The sequence below is a fragment of the Petromyzon marinus genome, chromosome 60, assembly GCF_048934315.1.
Source record: "Petromyzon marinus isolate PM22_M1 ecotype Great Lakes invasive population chromosome 60, UKy_Petmar_22M1.pri1.0, whole genome shotgun sequence".
NCBI classification, from domain to species: Eukaryota; Metazoa; Chordata; class Hyperoartia; order Petromyzontiformes; family Petromyzontidae; genus Petromyzon; species Petromyzon marinus.
Window position 1 is genome coordinate 6,772,022 of NC_133726.1, and position 17,710 is coordinate 6,789,731.

Below are 17,710 nucleotides of genomic sequence, written 5' to 3' on the forward strand. Positions count from 1 at the left end.
TTTTGTTGTTGTTAGTTTGTCTCTGACTGTTCAAATAAACCTACCATTAAAATTATAGACTGATCATTCCTTTGTCAGTGGCCAAACGTACAAAATCAGCAGGGGATCAAATACTTTTTTCCCTCACTTTATGTTGCACTTCTTTCGCGCCGCACGTAGCCAACCGTGCTAATCAGAGGTGCGGGTATATTTTATATTTAACATCGTGAAACGTATTACTTATTATAGATCATGTAACTTTTTTGTTTAATATTATAATATTTTGAGTGGAACAGTCGAACGGTGGGGTGGGTGGGGGGGGGGGGGGGTTGAGCGTGCTGTGCTATGAACCCGGCCCACCTGAGTTCGATTCCCGGCGGCGACCGCTAACACCTGCGACAAGCCAAGTCTCAACATGTAAATCCAATGTGGTCTCAACCGCTCAATCCCATGCGGATCTGCTCCCTGTCCACATGGCTACAATGAATAACATTACCGCGTGATGCTGCTGCAGCTGCTGCTGCTGCGTTGGGGTTTGGTAAGCAGGCATACAAAATAAAAACTCAACACGTCCCGTGGCGATAACACCGTGCGCGTTGTCTTAAAAGGAAAACCAGTATAAAACAGGCGACGTTTCGGGCAATGGCCCTTCTTCATTACACATAGAAAGAGAGAGAAAAAAAATCTGGATATCTCTCTGCCTGAAACGTCATTTGTGAATGTATTTTTCCGTTTATCGACTGAATTAACTCTGGTTTAACACGTAGGCTTTGGCGACTAATAGTAAATATAAGCGTTTTTTTTGTTAGATCGCGTAAATATAAATGTGTCATTAAACCCGCCACCACCCGGCTCAGCCAATTAGTAAGGTTTGTGAGAAACTTGTCACTAGTACAGCACACCGGTGTGTTGGAGAGCCAAGCCACAACGTTTAACATCTGAGTACGACGTTTCGCCAGTAATTACAACAAGCATCATCAGCCAGAATGTAAGCAGGCTTCCTTTGTGGTTCATATTTCCCGTCCGGAGGACGGGCGAGAGTTTTGAATCAGTGCGTGTTACCCCCACTTCTGATCCTACGGACGGGAAACACGAGGACCTCGGTCAGAAATAAATACGTAAGAGAGAGCGAGATGTAGTTGGAGCTAAAGAGTCAAAGCTTGCAAAAGCGTCGCGAACACGGACGGCACACTTCGGAATCCCACCGAGAGATTCGGACGAGGAGCGCACGCGCATCGCTGAGCTAAGCACATTGACAATGAACGGGGGGGAGGGGGGGCCTGGGCAGGGGACAGCTTGCGAGAAGGTGTCGCGACGGCCAGCGGTTGAGGCTGGTGACAAGAATGGCAGTCAAGAGGAGTGGCTTGAGGGGGAGGTGGAAAGGCGCCCAAGGAGGGCCGCATTGCCGTGGAGACGGAGCAACCGAGGGTCAGCTCGTGTGCAGAAGACGCCGAACGGATCGTGGCAATCGCAGGATTGTGGTCGGGTGATGATCGGGAGGGCTTTCATCGAGCAGTGGATAAAACCCTGGCACCGTCTGATTTGGCGGAGAGTCGTGGAGCGTTCGGCAAAGGACGTGGGAAAGGAATGAAAGGTGGGGATAGAGGAGGTTCGGGATAGCGCCCGAACGGAGTGATTCCCTGACGTGTGACGCGCTGTGGTGCGGAAGGCGACGTGAAGACGAAGTTCACGACTCGCCCGGCTGCAACTCCTGTACGCTATTACCGCGGTGGCGAGCTGTTAACTACCTCGCCTGGTATACAGGAGGTCTTGGGTTCGATCTCGACCCTGACGCCTGCTGCTGTATATTTGGAGTTCGCGTGTCTCTCTCTCTCTCTCCCGTCATGGTCGCGTGGGTTTTTCTCCGGGTCCTCCGGTTTTCCACTCCACATTTAGACTAAACGTCGCGCGTTTAGAGTACCCGGCTGCTCGAAGTTTCCACGTGATGAAACGCCACTTCGTTGAGCTATCATTTGCGAAAGCCAGGTCGCTAATGAAAAAGAGCTATACAGCTTCAGTGGGGCCTTACCTGGTAAAAAATAAAAAATAAATTGTTTAGTTGAGTAGTCTTTTTTTATTTCACAGGCGTATCGATCCTTGACATACTACGCGTCGTCTCATGTCACAGTGGATGTTAAAGGCCACGTGGCGTCACTCAGAAATAATAATGAACAAAAAAAAACCCTGTTTAGATTCAGTTTATAGCTTTAAACTTGGACGCGTCTCTTGGTCACTGCAAACACAACTTCGCTCCCTCCTCTCGCCACGGGGCCTCTGGCCACGCATGGCATTTACACGACAGCAGCAGCAGCAGCGGCGATAACAGAGTCACCGCAGCCACTGCCACCGAGGTCTCGTGATTACTGAGAGCCGAGGTCAGGTCACGCCGAGCGCCAACCGAGCCCCGATGCCGCCACCACACGCTGAGTGCCGAGGTAGGGCCCCACGTGGTGGCCGCACGCGTCTCGGAATAATATCAGGATGTCGACATGCACTGGAGGAATCCGGGTGAGCGGTGAAGCTCTTTTGTTGTTATCCTTGGTTCTTTCGGTAAAGTCACGTAGAAGGGAAACAATAAAATGATAAAAATATATAAAACAATAAAATGATCACGACGTTTTGACTTCGACACAAGCAGTCATCATCAGGTGTGAACACCACAAGAAGAAAATTTGAAAAAAGTGGCGGCGTTGTTGTTGTTGTTTTGTTTTCACAGATGTCCAGTAGCGTGCTGGCAGCCACGTGTTCATTACATCGGCGCGCGTGGCACCGATATATTCCAGCAACCTCCCTCTCCATGGCTGGGGCCCTACGCCCAGCCAGGCCTCACACACGGCGACGGGACACGATTGCTCCTCCGGTTTATTGTTTACCTTCGGCCCATCAAGAATTCCGTGTCACTCCCGAACGGGTGCGACACCGATCATCGACCTCATTCACGCTCGCCATGGTGGCTTCTGCGGCGTGATTTTTTTTATTATCTACCCCCCCTCCCCCCTCTCCAAATCGTCTTATGGGGTTCTGTGAATTCCATCTTCCGTTTCGCATCCTTGCCTCTTTTCACAGTTCTCCTTCCACCCCGCACGTCGCTTGAGGTTTCAGATAATTTGCTCTCTGTCGCTCGCTTTATTACATACAACCCAAAACCCCACCACAACCACGGATTTCCATTTACTATTCACGATCAATTACAATATTTGCATAATTTAAAGTGTTGACAATCCAATTCGAGATTCAGCCGTAACGTTCGAGATTCAGCCGTAACGCATGACAACACACACACACAGCACACGAAATGACAGAATCGTGAACTTATTAATAAATAAATAACCAATCTGATTTATAAGGCTCCATTCAACAACAGATATCGAAGCGCCGTCAGTGTAACGGAGCAAGTGAGAAGTGAGCGTGGAGAGATAGACTCGAGGGGGAGAGAGAGAGAGAAAGAGGGTGGCCGTGATACACAGCTGGTGGGGTTTACAGCGGGGACTTAGAAGTGTACATCGCCTGCGAGTTTCTGGGTTGTGGAGTGTGTGGCTGGGTAGTGGAGTGTGTGGATGGGTATTAGAGTGTGTGGCTGGGTAGTGGAGTGTGTGGCTGGGTAGTGGAGTGTGTGGCTGGGTAGTGGAGTGTGTGACTGGATAGTGGAGTGTGTGGCTGGGTAGTGGAGTGTGTGGCTGGGTAGTGGAGCGTGTGGCTGGGTAGTAGAGTGTGTGGATGGGTAGTGGAGTGTGTGGCTGGGTAGTGGAGTGTGTGGATGGGTAGTGGAGTGTGTGGCTGGGTAGTGGAGTGTGTGGCTGGGTAGTGGAGTGTGTGGCTGGGTAGTGGAGAGTGTGGCTGGATAGTGGAGTGTGTGGCTGGGTAGTGGAGCGTGTGGCTGGGTAGTGGAGTGTGTGGCTGGGTAGTGGAGTGTGTGGCTGGGTAGTGGAGTGTGTGGCTGGGTAGTGGAGAGTGTGGCTGGATAGTGGAGTGTGTGGCTGGGTAGTGGAGCGTGTGGCTGGGTAGTGGAGTGTGTGGCTGGGTAGTGGAGCGTGTGGCTGGGTAGTGGAGTGTGTGGCTGGGTAGTGGAGTGTGTGGATGGGTAGTGGAGTGTGTGGCTGGGTAGTGGAGTGTGTGGATGGGTAGTGGAGTGTGTGGCTGGGTAATGGAGTGTGTGGCTGGGTAGTGGAGTGTGTGGCTGGGTAGTGGAGTGTGTGGCTGGGTAGTGGAGAGTGTGGCTGGATAGTAGAGTGTGTGGCTGGGTAGTGGAGCGTGTGGCTGGGTAGTGGAGTGTGTGGCTGGGTAGTGGAGTGTGTGGCTGGGTAGTGGAGTGTGTGGCTGGGTAGTGGAGAGTGTGGCTGGATAGTGGAGTGTGTGGCTGGGTAGTGGAGCGTGTGGCTGGGTAGTGGAGTGTGTGGCTGGGTAGTGGAGCGTGTGGCTGGGTAGTGGAGTGTGTGGCTGGGTAGTGGAGTGTGTGGCTGGGTAGTGGAGTGTGGATGGGTATTAGAGTGTGTGGCTGGGTAGTGGAGTGTGTGGCTGGGCAGTGGAGTATGTGGCTGGGTAGTGGAGTGTGTGGCTGGGTAGTGGAGCGTGTGGCTGGGTAGTGGAGTGTGTGGCTGGGTAGTGGAGTGTGTGGCTGGGTAGTGGAGTGTGTGGCTGGGTAGTGGAGTGTGTGGCTGGGTAGTGGAGTTTGTGGCTGGGTAGTGGAGTGTGTGGCTGGGTAGTGGAGTGTGTGGCTGGGTAGTGGAGCGTGTGGCTGGGTAATGGAGTGTGTGGCCGGGTAGTGAAGTGTGTGGCTGGGTAGTGGAGTGTGTGGCTGGGTAGTGAAGTGTGTGGCTGGGTAGTGGAGTGTGTGGCTGGGCAGTGGAGTATGTGGCTGGGTAGTGTAGTGTGTGGCTGGGTAGTGGAGTGTGTGGCTGGGTAGTGGAGTGTGTGGCTGGGTAGTGGAGTGTGTGGCTGGGTAGTGGAGTGTGTGACTGGGTAGTGGAGTGTGTGGCTGGGTAGTGGAGTGTGTGGCTGGGTAGTGGAGTGTGTGGATGGGTAGTGGAGTGTGTGGCTGGGTAGTGGAGTGTGTGGCTGGGTAGTGGAGTGTGTGGCTGGGTAGTGGAGTGTGTGGATGGGTAGTGGAGTGTGTGGCTGGGTAGTAGAGTGTGTGGCTGGGTAGTGGAGTGTGTGGCTGGGTAGTGGAGTGTGTGGCTGGGTAGTGGAGTGTGTGGCTGGGTAGTGGAGTGTGTGGCTGGGTAGTGGAGTTTGTGGCTGGGTAGTGGAGTGTGTGGCTGGGTAGTGGAGTGTGTGACTGGATAGTGGAGAGTGTGGCTGGGTAGTGGAGTGTGTGGCTGGGTAGTGGAGTGTGTGGATGGGTATTAGAGTGTGTGGCTGGGTAGTGGAGTGTGTGGCTGGGTAGTGGAGTGTGTGGCTGGGTAGTGTAGTGTGTGGCTGGGTAGTGGAGTTTGTGGCTGGGTAGTGGAGCGTGTAGCTGGGTAGTGGAGTGTGTGGCTGGGTATTGGAGTGTGTGGCTGGGTAGTGGAGTGTGTGTCTGGGTAGTGGAGTTTGTGGCTGGGTAGTGGAGCGTGTAGCTGGGTAGTGGAGTGTGTGGCTGGGTAGTGGAGTGTGTGGCTGGGTATTGGAGTGTGTGGCTGGGTAGTGGAGTGTGTGGCTGGGTAGTGGAGTTTGTGGCTGGGTAGTGGAGCGTGTAGCTGGGTAGTGGAGTGTGTGGCTGGGTAGTGGAGTGTGTGACTGGGTAGTGGAGTGTGTGGCTGGGTAGTGGAGTGTGTGGCTGGGGAATGGAGTGCATGGTTGTAATAATAAAGTGTATGATTGGATCAACTAACTGCTGGATGTGTGGTGGAGCTAGGCCAATTTAACGCCTTGAAGACACGAAGGAGAATCTTAGTGGAGTGTGTGGCTATGCAGATTTATACAGCAACAGAACCCTGTCCATGCTTGGCGCTTGCTGAATCCAACAGTGCCCGTCGCAGTGTGAAAAACAAACGGGATCACCCTTCACTGGATGGCACAGCGTCAAAGAAGTCGGAACCAGTTGTTGGAACGAACATCGTTGACAGGTTTACTAAACTTTTTACAAAGACAGCGAACGCCTCAATCATGAGCGGGGGAGGGGGGGGGGACTCTGCCTCAGTCATCCTTCTATTAAACAGCGGTGATAGAGTGTCTTGAAGGGAGTTTCTGGGGGTTGCTGTGTCTGGGGGAGTGGGGGTGTCTGGGGGGGGGAGGGTGTGCGTGGGAAAGGGGCGTGTTTGGGGGGGAGGGTGTGCGTGGGAAAGGGGCGTGTCTGGCGGAAGGTGTTTGTGGGAAAGGGGCGTGTCTTGGGGGGGAGGGTGTGCGTGGGAAAGGGGCGTGTCTGGGGGAGGGTGTTCGTGGGAAAGGGGCATGTCTGGGGGGGGAGGGTGTGCGTGGGAAAGGGGCGTGTCTGGGGGGGAAGGTGTGCGTGGGAAAGGGGCGTGTATGGGGGAGGGTGTTCGTGGGAAAGGGGCGTGTCTGGGGGGAGGGTGTGCGTGGGAAAGGGCGTGTCTCGGGGAGAGTGTGCGTGGGAAAGGGGCGTGTATGGGGGGGAGGGTGTGCGTGGGACAGGGGCGTGTCTCGGGGAGAGTGTGCGTGGGAAAGGGGCGTGTCTCGGGGAGAGTGTGCGTGGGAAAGGGGCGTGTCTCGGGGAGAGTGTTATGTGGCGGGGGGGGGGGGGGGTAGTGCCGACCGGGGTGCCCCTCACCGGCCGGGGGTGTCGCCGTTCTCGTCGAACTGAATCTCCTCGCCCGTGACCCCAAAGAAGCGCGTGCGCATGAGGAAGGTGAGCAGCGTGCTGCCGTTGATGGGGCGCATCGCGGCGCACATCGAGCGCTGGCCCGGGCACAGCGCCTGCTGCATCTTGTGTAGGCCGTGAGCCATGGCGTAGATGGCATTCACCACGAAGGCCATCTTGCTGTCCTGCTCGTAGTGTTCCCGTAAACTCTCGTTCCCTGCCCGGCGGGCGACACGTGGATGGAGGAGGAGGAGGAGGGGGTGGGGGGCAAAAAGAAGAAAGCAAGAACAAAACAAAAACAAAACAAAAAAACAAGAACCAAAACCAACCCCCCCGGCCCCCGGCCCCCGGCCCCCGCGAGAACGAAACGAAAACAGACGGGGGAAAGACAAAAAAAACCCGTCAGTGATGGAAAAGATTCCAGATCAAGAATACCAACAAATAGACAGAGAAGACACTTGGCCCCCCTATAGTCTGTGAACAGAGTGTTGTGGGGCAAGGGAAACAACAACAACAACAAAACAAAACTGCATGTTTTTTTTTTTTAAACGGAATTAAAGGACGTCCCGGGTCTGGACTGGGATTTGTTTTTAACGGAGAACGTTTAAACTTTGTCTCCGTCGAATTGAGTTCATAAGCCACGAAAGCCTCCGTGAATCGAGAAGATGCGGTGACTACAAACACATGAACGTGCCCACGGCGGGTGTAAATCTCTGTGTGCGAGCGCCTATTGCCCTGAACACACCCAGCCACCTTTGTCTCCCACACCCCCCCCCAGTGCTGAGTGTAAGCGTGGCATTGCCAGGCACTCGTCTCGGTGCGTGGTTGCCACCTATCCTGGTTTGACCCGGTACAGTTCGCGAATCGACCTCATCCATGCTCAGGAGCCAGCAGCAGCAGCAGCAGGGATTGATGTGTGGGTGTTTTTTTTAAACTTTAATTCAGTAAACTGTGCAGTGTTGTTGTTCATCGACCCTGGTGCTGGCTGAGACGTATTTCCGCGTTTGGATCGTGGAATCGGTGGCGATCCTATTTAAAGGTCGAGTCAATCGAAGGGAAATTCAAAACCAGGCTCTGGATTTGTGCATCACTGCCTGGAGTCGAACATCGATCGCCGCAAAGGGGCCGTCCATAATTGACGTCACGCGATTTTGGAGGATTTTTGACCCCCCCCCCTCGTCACACGGCGTCACAAAAAGTCAGACCCCCCCTCAAATATGACGTCACAAAGCTCTGCCCCCCCCCCTCCCAAAACCATATTTCCATTTTGAAAATAAAACATGCTTCAAATCGCTTTGAACTACTGGCATTTTTATTCTTGGTTCTTTTGGTAAAGTCACGTAGAAGGGAAACAATAAAATAAGAAAAACATAAAACAATAAAATGCTCACGACGTTTCGACTGCAACACAAGCAATCATCATCAGGTGATTGCTTGTCATCATCAGGTGATTGCTTGTGTTGCAGTCGAAACGTCGTGAGAATTTTATTGTTTTATATTTTTAGCATTTTATTGTTTCCCTTCTACGTGACTTTACCGAAAGAACCAAGAATATGAATCCCTGCAGTCACGAAAGCTTTAAATCAAAATTTATTGTCATTTTATCGCGTATTTGATGTGGCCCTGCAATCTGATGTTGTAGGAGAAAACATGTATTAAAGTCTATTTAATTAAGTAGAACGTGTTGTCTATATGTATTTAAAGTTGCGCATTTTGATATGACGTCACATTTCTCAACCCCCCCCACATCCTCATCACACATTGTCACAAATGTCTGACCCCCCCCCACCCTAGGTGCGCGACGTCATTAATAGACGGCCCCAAATTCAAAACCAGACTTAGCAATGAAGTGGCTCTGGATTTGTGCATCACTGCCTGGAGTGGAACCTCGATCGCCACAAAGACAAATATCCCCCAGATGGCCTTCAACAGACTTTTGGGGCAGGTACTGTTTGCGAGCACAAATTAAGACCAGCAGGGTACACGAGGGGGTCGATGGCCAGCACCATGCCCTGCCACCTTTGTCTCTCGAGTCGTGATGTTCACACAGCACACCAAGTAACTCATTTGAGTCTGAGTCGACCTAGGGGAGGCCCGGGACCGGTTACAGATAATCGTCACTGGGTGTTGGCCGTGAGCTGAAATCGAACTCGGGTCACAGGGATCATAGCGCGCTAACGCCATACGCCCCCCTCCTACACACACACACACGCGTTGCTTTAACCTGCAATGCTTGCTTATGAAAAGCAAGATACAAAAGGGAGATGAAAAAAAAGCCATTGATTTTACATTTCTCAGCCGGAGAAAAATTGCACGCTGAATAATGGTTCATTTTTTCTTGTCTTGTTGGTCGTCGTCGAGTGGAGCAGCGAGCTTGGCATGGGTCCTGGGTGCCAACGAAAGACACGGCCCGGTCCAATCCACCCCCTCGTCGCCATAGCCTCGGGCCCCGAACGGCCTCGTGGGACCCGTGCCCCCCCCCCCCCCCCCCCCCCCACTGGTGCAGTCTTCACGATCCGCACCCTCGAGAGCAATGGCGCTGCGTCTCTGTCGGTTTCACAAGCGGCCTTTCGGAAACGTCACCGTGTTCGAATCGCAAACGTTGCTGTGGGTCTCCTCTGCAACACACTGGCGGTGTGCTGAACTAGGCACTAACTGGCACGCGATCGAACCCCAAAAAACACCCTTCATTATGGACTGGGTGTCTGTGTTAGTCTATGGCTCTCGATGTAAGTTTATGGGTCTCTATGTTAGTCTATGGCTCTCGATGTAAGTCTATGGGTCTCTATGTTAGTCTATGGCTCTCGATGTAAGTCTATGGGTCTCTATGCTAGTCTATGGCTCTCGATGTAAGTCTATGGTCTTTATGTTAGTCTATGGCTCTCGATGTAAGTCTATGGGTCTCTATGTTAGTCTATGGCTCTCGATGTAAATCTATGGGTCTCTATGTTAGTCTATTTGTCTCTATGTTAGTCTATGGGTCTCTATGTTAGTCTATGGCTCTCTATGTTAGTCAATGGCTTGTCTGTGTACACGCCAATGTAACAATCACCTCGAATATATATTTTTCTGTTTCTTTAACTTCACTTTACAGTGCTGTGAATGTTTGTTTGTCCAATACACGTGATTTATCTGAACCACGTGATTTATCTGAGCCACGTGATTTATCTGAGCCAACTTTTTTTTGTCGCAGGCAATGTATTTACGCCAATATAATGCTCGTCGACTGTTTCATTGTCTATATTATTTGTTTCGCTCTGTAACGCAGGTGTGTGTTTTTGCTCCGAACTTTTATTTGCGTCAGTCATTGCAGTTTTTGGTCAACCAGGTCACTCTTTGCAAAAATGAGATCACTCTCCCCCCCCCATACCCTCCTCTCCTCGTCTCTCGAGCTCTCACCCCTTGTCACACGCGCGCAGCAACAACAACAAGAACAAACAAACACGTGAAACGTGAGGCCGCTTAACCCGCTCGTTAGCCTTCGCTAAATGTGAAACGGGAACCCCAAATAGCTTCATTTCGTACAGCGGGCAACAGCGAGACACCATCAGCCTCTCCTGCACCAGTCAAATCGCACTAGCTAGGGAGACACAAACAATCACACGTCAAACGATTACGTTACTAATGTTGACGGTAATTATTGTCGACGCTGTGGTTAATGTAATTTGGTGATTTAATTTGACGGTAATTTGTTTAACAGCATCGATAGTTATTATCGGTTACGATCGACTTACCACCACCCCCGTAAGATTTTTCGTAACGTTAGGAATGTCCAACGTTTGTAACTTTTTTTTTCATTTACTCGGGAGTTACGAGAAAGTATTATCGTACGCCAAACGTTCAAACATCGCTGCGATGTCGTAACACATTCTGCACTCTGACCACAGGTTATCAGGTTCATCATGCAGGGTGCTAACCACTGCACCGCAGACTCCCCTTTGGATAGGCCGATGGCATCTGCTTATATAATTAGAGGCTAATCTATATGCATCGTTGTCGAGATAACTACTACGAAGCCGCTCAGCCAATTCCCCATGAATGATGAGCCATTCTAAAGCTTACGATGCGTATTTTTACGCAAAGCTGAAATCGTGAAAAAAGCATAACCCTTTTAGACGACTTGAATCTTAATGTAATTATCGCCAACTAAACACTTGCGATGACAAACGCGTGTTGGATTTACGTCAACCATGCATATGCATGATTTTTATTTCCCGTTTCTTATTTGTTTCGTTGTTTTATTTTTAAACACGGGTTCCAACTGATGTCGGGCAGCAGCGGCCCAGGATCCAACCTGGACACCTATCTAGAGATCACGAGATGACGGGATATCTGTCTCTCGGGGACAGAGGTAGTAGACAGAGAGTGTTGTAACCGCGGGAGGGGACAGTATACCAGTGGTATTCTCACGAAACCCATTGGAGTCTTTATCATCGAGGTCACGAGCCCTCCGCAATGACTAGAAAGACATAAGAGTTTTTTTTATTATCTTTATTTTTCTGGCTATCGCCTGATGATGCTCGTTGCAATTACTGGCCGAAACCTCACGGTACTCGAATTGCAAATGTTGCTGTGGGTTCACTCTCCCACACACACCCGGTGTGCTGAACGAGTAACTAATTAGCGCGTGTTGTTTACGTGACACAACCTCACTAATTGGCTGCGCCGGATGGTGGTGGCGGGTCTAACGACACATTTATATTTACGCGATCTAACCGAGAACACATTAAAAAAAAACCTCTATTATGGATAACATTGGTCGCGAAAGACTCCTACTACCACGACCACTACGTGCTAAACTGAGCAGAAATACAAACATCGACGTAGCTACGGAAGGGTGGAATGGGATCGCTCCTTCCTTTGCTCAACGTGAAATCCGATCGGCTTCGACCTTGCAGGGAATCGTCAGCAACGCGCGGGCAGCCTCGGCAGCGTGCGGGTTGTTCTCTCTGCAGCGCTAGAGTTAACGGCTCTGCCGTGCAGCTCTCGATCTCGAGAGAGAGAGAGAGACAGGCAGGGAGAGAGAGTGAGTGAGAGAGACAGGCAGGGAGAGAGAGAGAGAAAGCGAGTGAGAGAGTGTGGGAGGAGAAAGATGATGGAGACGGGGGGAGTTTGCTCTTTGTAATTCCGGGCTCGTCCCGTGCCGCCCTCTATGCTCGTCGCGGCCGTGAAGGAGCGAACCGCCACGGGGAGAATGACAGCAGGGGGGAGGGGGGGGGCGAGACCTGCTGGCATCATACATAAAAAATAAAAATAAACAAATTCACGTTGTTGCGACGTTTTTCATTTCACGCGATGCGAGCGGCGTTTCGAGGTGGGGCCCCCAGTCAGAACGGGCATAATTACCGCTGACCGAGGAGACAAATGCGTCATAATTACAGGTGCGAAATGAGCTTCATTGTTCTCGAACCTCTATTCTTCTCTCTCCCGGCCTGTTGCAAGGCACACACAGACGACACACAGACGACACACAGGCAAACCGTGCAATACAAAAGCAACAACAACAAAAAATGCGCGTGATGAAAAATGAAAAATGAATGGAACTGTGAAGGACGGTGGCACGCGGAGGGAATGGCATAGGCACGGCCCTGAAGCTGGAAGGGAGAGGGGCGGGGAGGGAGGGGGAGGGGAGAGGAGGTCGGAACACAGGGTCAATGGAACAGTGAGCTGCCTGGGTCAAGCTGGAGAGAAAATGGCCAAAACAGTTCTTTTCATCGCGTGCGTTCATTCAGTTCCGCCGTGCTGTCATTACCGCGATGAAACGGGGCTCTCTCGGGGACTGGAAGCGCGCGTCGGGCTGCAGGGATGCCTAGGGAAATGGGGGGGATGGCAGGGAGGGGAGGCTCTTAATCTGGTTGGGCCTCCTAACCCATACACTGGATACACAGGCGCCACACGATGCATACATCTCAATAGCGTCAACGCGCGCCCCTCGAGATAATTTATCAGCGGCGCTTCAATTACAATTACAACCGTTGCCACGACAATTTTAATCAATGCCGCAGCCGTCATTCTCACCGCTGCCAGCGTTACCGTTTGCATTATCTCAACGCTGCCAGCATTTAGATCACCTCATCGCTGCCAGGATTCAGACAATCTCACCACTGCCAGCATTCAACTAATATCGTCGCTGCCAGCATTTACATCATCTAATCGCTGCCAGTATTCAGATAATCTCACCACTGCCAGCATTGAGATCATTTAACCCCTGCCAGAATTCAGATAATCTTCAGCACTGCCAGCATAAAATTCATCTCACCCCTGCCAGAATTCAGATAATCTCACCACTGCCAGCATTAAGATCATCTCACCCCTGCCAGAATTCAGATAATCTCACCGCTGCCAGCATTAAGATCATCTCACCTCTGCCAGAATTCAGATAATCTCACCGCTGCCAGCATAAAGATCATCTCACCTCTGCCAGAATTCAGATAATCTCACCGCTGCCAGAAATTCTTTTGCGAAAAGAGCAAAAATTTAAAACCCAAACCCAGCGTTTGGTGCTCACGATTCCGTGACGCAAAAACCCAACCGAGCTCATGTTTTTGTTTCCGTTTCAAGTGTTCGCCCGACAAATCTGTTAATCCGCGATCAACGCAGCTCGGACGTGGTTAATGATCGCCCGCCGTCGATACGGCATTGACCAACAGGAGGAGCTTGACGCCGATTTTTTTTTCTTTTTCCCGCAGCCAGATTTTCCCTACCCCGCCGGCTTTTCGACTCGTCTCGGGTTCTCGTGCGAGTGATCCACGTTTCGCTAAAGGTCGCGTTGTTTTTTTTGTTTGCTTGTGCCACACCGGGGGCCGGTTGTTTTTGTTGTTGTTGTTGTTGTTGTTTGTTTGATATTGTTGTTGTTGTTGTCGTTGTTGCGGGCACAACAGGAGCGGAGAGCAGAGAAGTGACGCTCAAAACAACGAGCGGAGCGTCGGGCGGATAAAAAAAAGAGCAAATTGGCATAGCATGGGGGAATAGGCGGTGCTACTGCCAGCCAGTCATCTCAATCAACCCATGGCACTTCGTTCTGTCCCGTGAGCACCTTGCCAGCAGCGAGCGCTCGACACTTGACCTGGCCTCAAAGTTCACAAGCGCCGCGGTGACGTCACCGACGCACGGTGGCGATTGGTCGTTGTTGTTGTTGTTGCAGCCTTCACAGGTGATGGCCAGCAGCGTTTTGACCCAAGGGTATGCGGGGAATATTTGTCTTTGTTATCTTTGTGGCCGTAGTCCAAGAGTCCCCTTGTGAAAAGATCACCGCGGCAAGTGAGTATAAACCCCAGAATCTCTCGCGAGCTAAGGCATTATTATTATTCGCCGAACTCTTCTTCATTTCAGAGACGTCCGCACAGCCTCTACCCTAATGGATGCCTTTCCATTACCGATCCTGCTCTCCCCAAGGTGAGTGGTAACGTCACAGACGAATCAAAGAGAGAGTGAGAGACGATATAAATTACAAGAATAAAACGGGCCTAATGGAATTGGCTCGAATTTTTTTTTTACTTTCAAAAGAATTCGTCCGTCTTTGATCATATATAAGGCACTGTTTTTTTTTCGTCGTTGCTCTAACTGCATACCGCGTATGTTAGGCCTCGTCGTAATCGTTTTCATCATTCGTCTCGCGCAAGGCTATCGCTACAAAGGAGGGCGCTTCTGTGTGTAGGCGCCACCGTGGCGAGATGTTAACTCCCTCGCCTGGTGTGCAGGAGGCTATGCGTCCGATCTCGACCATGACCGCCTGCTGCATATTTGGAGTTTGCGTGTCTCTCTCTCTCCCCTTGGTGGCGTGGATGTTTTTCGGGGTCCTCCGGGTTTTTCCCCCCCGCCACATTTAGAATCAAGAACATCCGTTTACAAGTATTAGACTCCTGCTATAAATACCCACGCGATAAGCCACTTCGTTGAGCTATCATTTGTGGCCGTTCGCATCTTAAAAAATACCTATATAGCTCAATAGTTTTTAGTGTTCACGACACGGTCTGCAGTAGTTTCGCAGCAGGAGGCGCTGCTGCTACTGATGATGCTGCTGCGCGCGATCTCAATTGAGCAATGTTCGCGTGTTAGTTGGTCGCAAAATTTGAATATTTGGCGAAAAGCAGCTGATTTTCAAATGTGGAAAATGTTTGAACCGTGACGCCGGCAACACGATGGCCTACTCTTTCCGAGTGACGTCACGTGATCTTTAACGTCCACCGCGAAGCAGACGACGGGCAGCCGGTGAAGGGTCGATACGCTTGCGATGTTAACGACTCAACTGAATTATTCTGTTATTTTATTTTACACGGTAAGGCCCACTGAGCTCTGTAGCGCTTTTTTTCAGAAGCGACCTTGCTATCACAGACGATAGCCCCACGAAGTGGCTTATCGCGTGGAAATGTGTTGCAGCAAATCACTCTCAATGCACGACGTTGATTATTAATGTGGAGAGAGAAATCGGAGGACCCGGAGAAACATCCACGCGACTACGAGGAGAGAGAAACGCAAACTCCTAATATACAACAGGCGTCGGGGTTGGGATCGGACCCACGACCTCCTGTATACCTGGCGAAGTAGTTAACATCTCCTAGCCACCGTGGCGGGATGCAGATGAGAACTGCGAACCTTTTGCAACAATTGGCGAACGCGCTACCGCTGGGCCACGCAATTGCCTCCCTCCCCACTCCCCAACGCATATGAGAAATCGTGGGAATACAATGTCAAATAATATATTAGCAGGGAGCATTTAAGTCCTGTATGACATCCTCTTTAGAGCATCCTTGGGGGAACGTTCTAATGTAATGCCCTATTGGACGCGGTATTGAAAAACCGTGGCCGGTAGTCCATCGGCGGTGGTCGATCGAACACGAAACCCGAAGGGAGAGCCTTTACAATACACGGGACAAATCCTGCTGGAATCATAAATCCATCGTATGGGATTCAGCAAAGAGCAGTCCACCACATTCCATTACAAATTGAACGATGGCATGGACACACTCTGGAACGCTCATTGCAATTACGTTTATTAGAATTATTTTTCTCATAATAATTCATAATTAAGTTTAAAAAAACAAATTTTTGCTGCTATGAATGTCCAAATCGTGGGGCCACTTTGTTGAGATATCCTTTGTGGCATGGTCGCTTCTGGAAAAATAAGTAAAATATCTCAGTGGCTTTGCCTGGTAGAATGGGGATGGTTTACTGTTCTATTTGTTTGTGTCTGGGTGATTTGTTTACATTTCTTGTACTTGGCACTCCGATCGTGTTTATGTAACTGTTGTTGTTGTAACGTTCTTACCCCGTTCCCTTTACTGGACATCTGTGAAAAAGAGCTTCACAGCTCATCAGATTCCTCAAGTATAAATGAATATTCTGATGGTTTGTAAAGGCTGGATTAAAATGTTTTTTATATATATAATTCCATCGCTGGAAGTAAACAAAATACTTTTTTTAAGTTAGTGTTTCCCCAGAGCACACGCGCGTTATTAATTTTAATTTGTTTTTTTTTTCTTGCTTAAAGAGATGATGAGACGCGCGGTGCATTCGTGCATAACTACACCAACACAAACCTACGATCCATCACACACTCACGCAGCCACCCGCCCCACTAATTGCCACGCTCATTATGTTTGCTCTCTAAAGCACCGCCGTGTTTTTTTTTTGCTGTCGTCCACAGACTATACGGAAGGAGCTCACGTGAGCCTTTGGGTTGAAGGAATAATAATAATACATAGATGTATTATATATAATACATCTATGTATTATATATAATACATCTATGTATTATAATAATAATATTAACCGCCCGATACGCTGTGGCTCGTCGTTACGTCCCTTCGCAGTAAAGGCCAAATGAGCGAGACGCGGAGGGGTCGCGCGACGAGGATGTTTCTCACTTCTCTCGGGAAAATCACCGCCACATCTCACACCGTCTGCGCCCGCGCGCCCGCACTTTTTTTTGTTTACAAATGAACTACTTTTTTTTTGGGTGGGGGGGGGGAACGCATTCATGAATTCGTTCTACCATTCGTTCGTTTTTGATGCCGCATTCATGCCGAATCTATTACCGAGCTCAACCCCCCCCCCCGCCGCCATGGGGGACGTTGCTAGGCACGGCGGCGCTCGTGGTGAATGAACCACGTTGGACTTACGTTTCCACAGGTCCCGTGCATCGTTCCGGTTCGATCTACCGGCGCAGCAGTTGAAACGATGGCGCGCGTTTAATTCAGTCTCCTCCCACCCCCCAGTCACCCCCATCCTCATGACACGCGGTTATAGAACGCGTGCGAAGCAGTCAGTCGGTCGGCAGGTCGCGCGTGGTGGAGTAAAATGTGGGTACCCCCCCCCCCTCCCACCCACCCCACCCACCCAACCTCTTCCTAGACCTCTGGCAAGAGGAAAAGAGCAGGCAGCCAAAATACCCCTCGAGTTCAGGGATCAGCAAACAAAATAACAAGAGGGAGGTCTATTAAATAAAAAAAACATTCGAATTCTGTAAAAAAAAAAAGTAAAAACCCTCCATATTTCAAGAGCCCTCAATATGCAAGTGGTGAATAGAAGCCGATGGGTGCCCCTTAATAAAGGACGGGTCACGAAGCAGTCCTTAAAGAGCCACCGCATGCGGATTCGGAGCCGTAGGTTGCTGATACCCTCCCCCGCCCGCTCTCCTGAGTTTGAGGGCAGCTGTCGCGCGGAGTTCCCTTCCGCTAGCAGTGGTGTGAGCCAGCAATTGCGGGGGCTGCGCCTCTACCTTATTTATTCAACCGAGGACCGTGTGGAATTATAATATATATTTTTTCCTGGAGACGACTCCGCTCATCTCTTGCCTCCGCGTTGAGGCTGTCACCACATTGCTTCGCCCGCGGCCCCTTCAAGTCAGCCAGCCACCCACCAAAGACAAAGACCCCCCTCCCCCGCCGTATAGCCTTCAGAGACTGATGGGGCAAGTGCCGTTGGTAGCGAGCACCCAGGCACACGAAGGAGCGGTTTGGCTTCGGCCACAGTTAGGGGATGTTTACACACTGC

General features: G+C 50.7%; 1 protein-coding gene across 1 annotated transcript in view; it reads right to left on the bottom strand.

Annotated features, from left to right (window-relative positions):
- The window catches only part of LOC116955616 (metabotropic glutamate receptor 1-like), a 129,424-nt gene that overhangs the window by 51,066 nt on the left and 60,648 nt on the right, over positions 1 to 17,710 (bottom strand). The window contains exon 4 of the mRNA XM_032976775.2: positions 6,686 to 6,932. Within this exon, the coding sequence (XP_032832666.2) occupies positions 6,686 to 6,932 (247 nt within the window). The remainder of the gene's footprint in view (positions 1 to 6,685; positions 6,933 to 17,710) is intronic.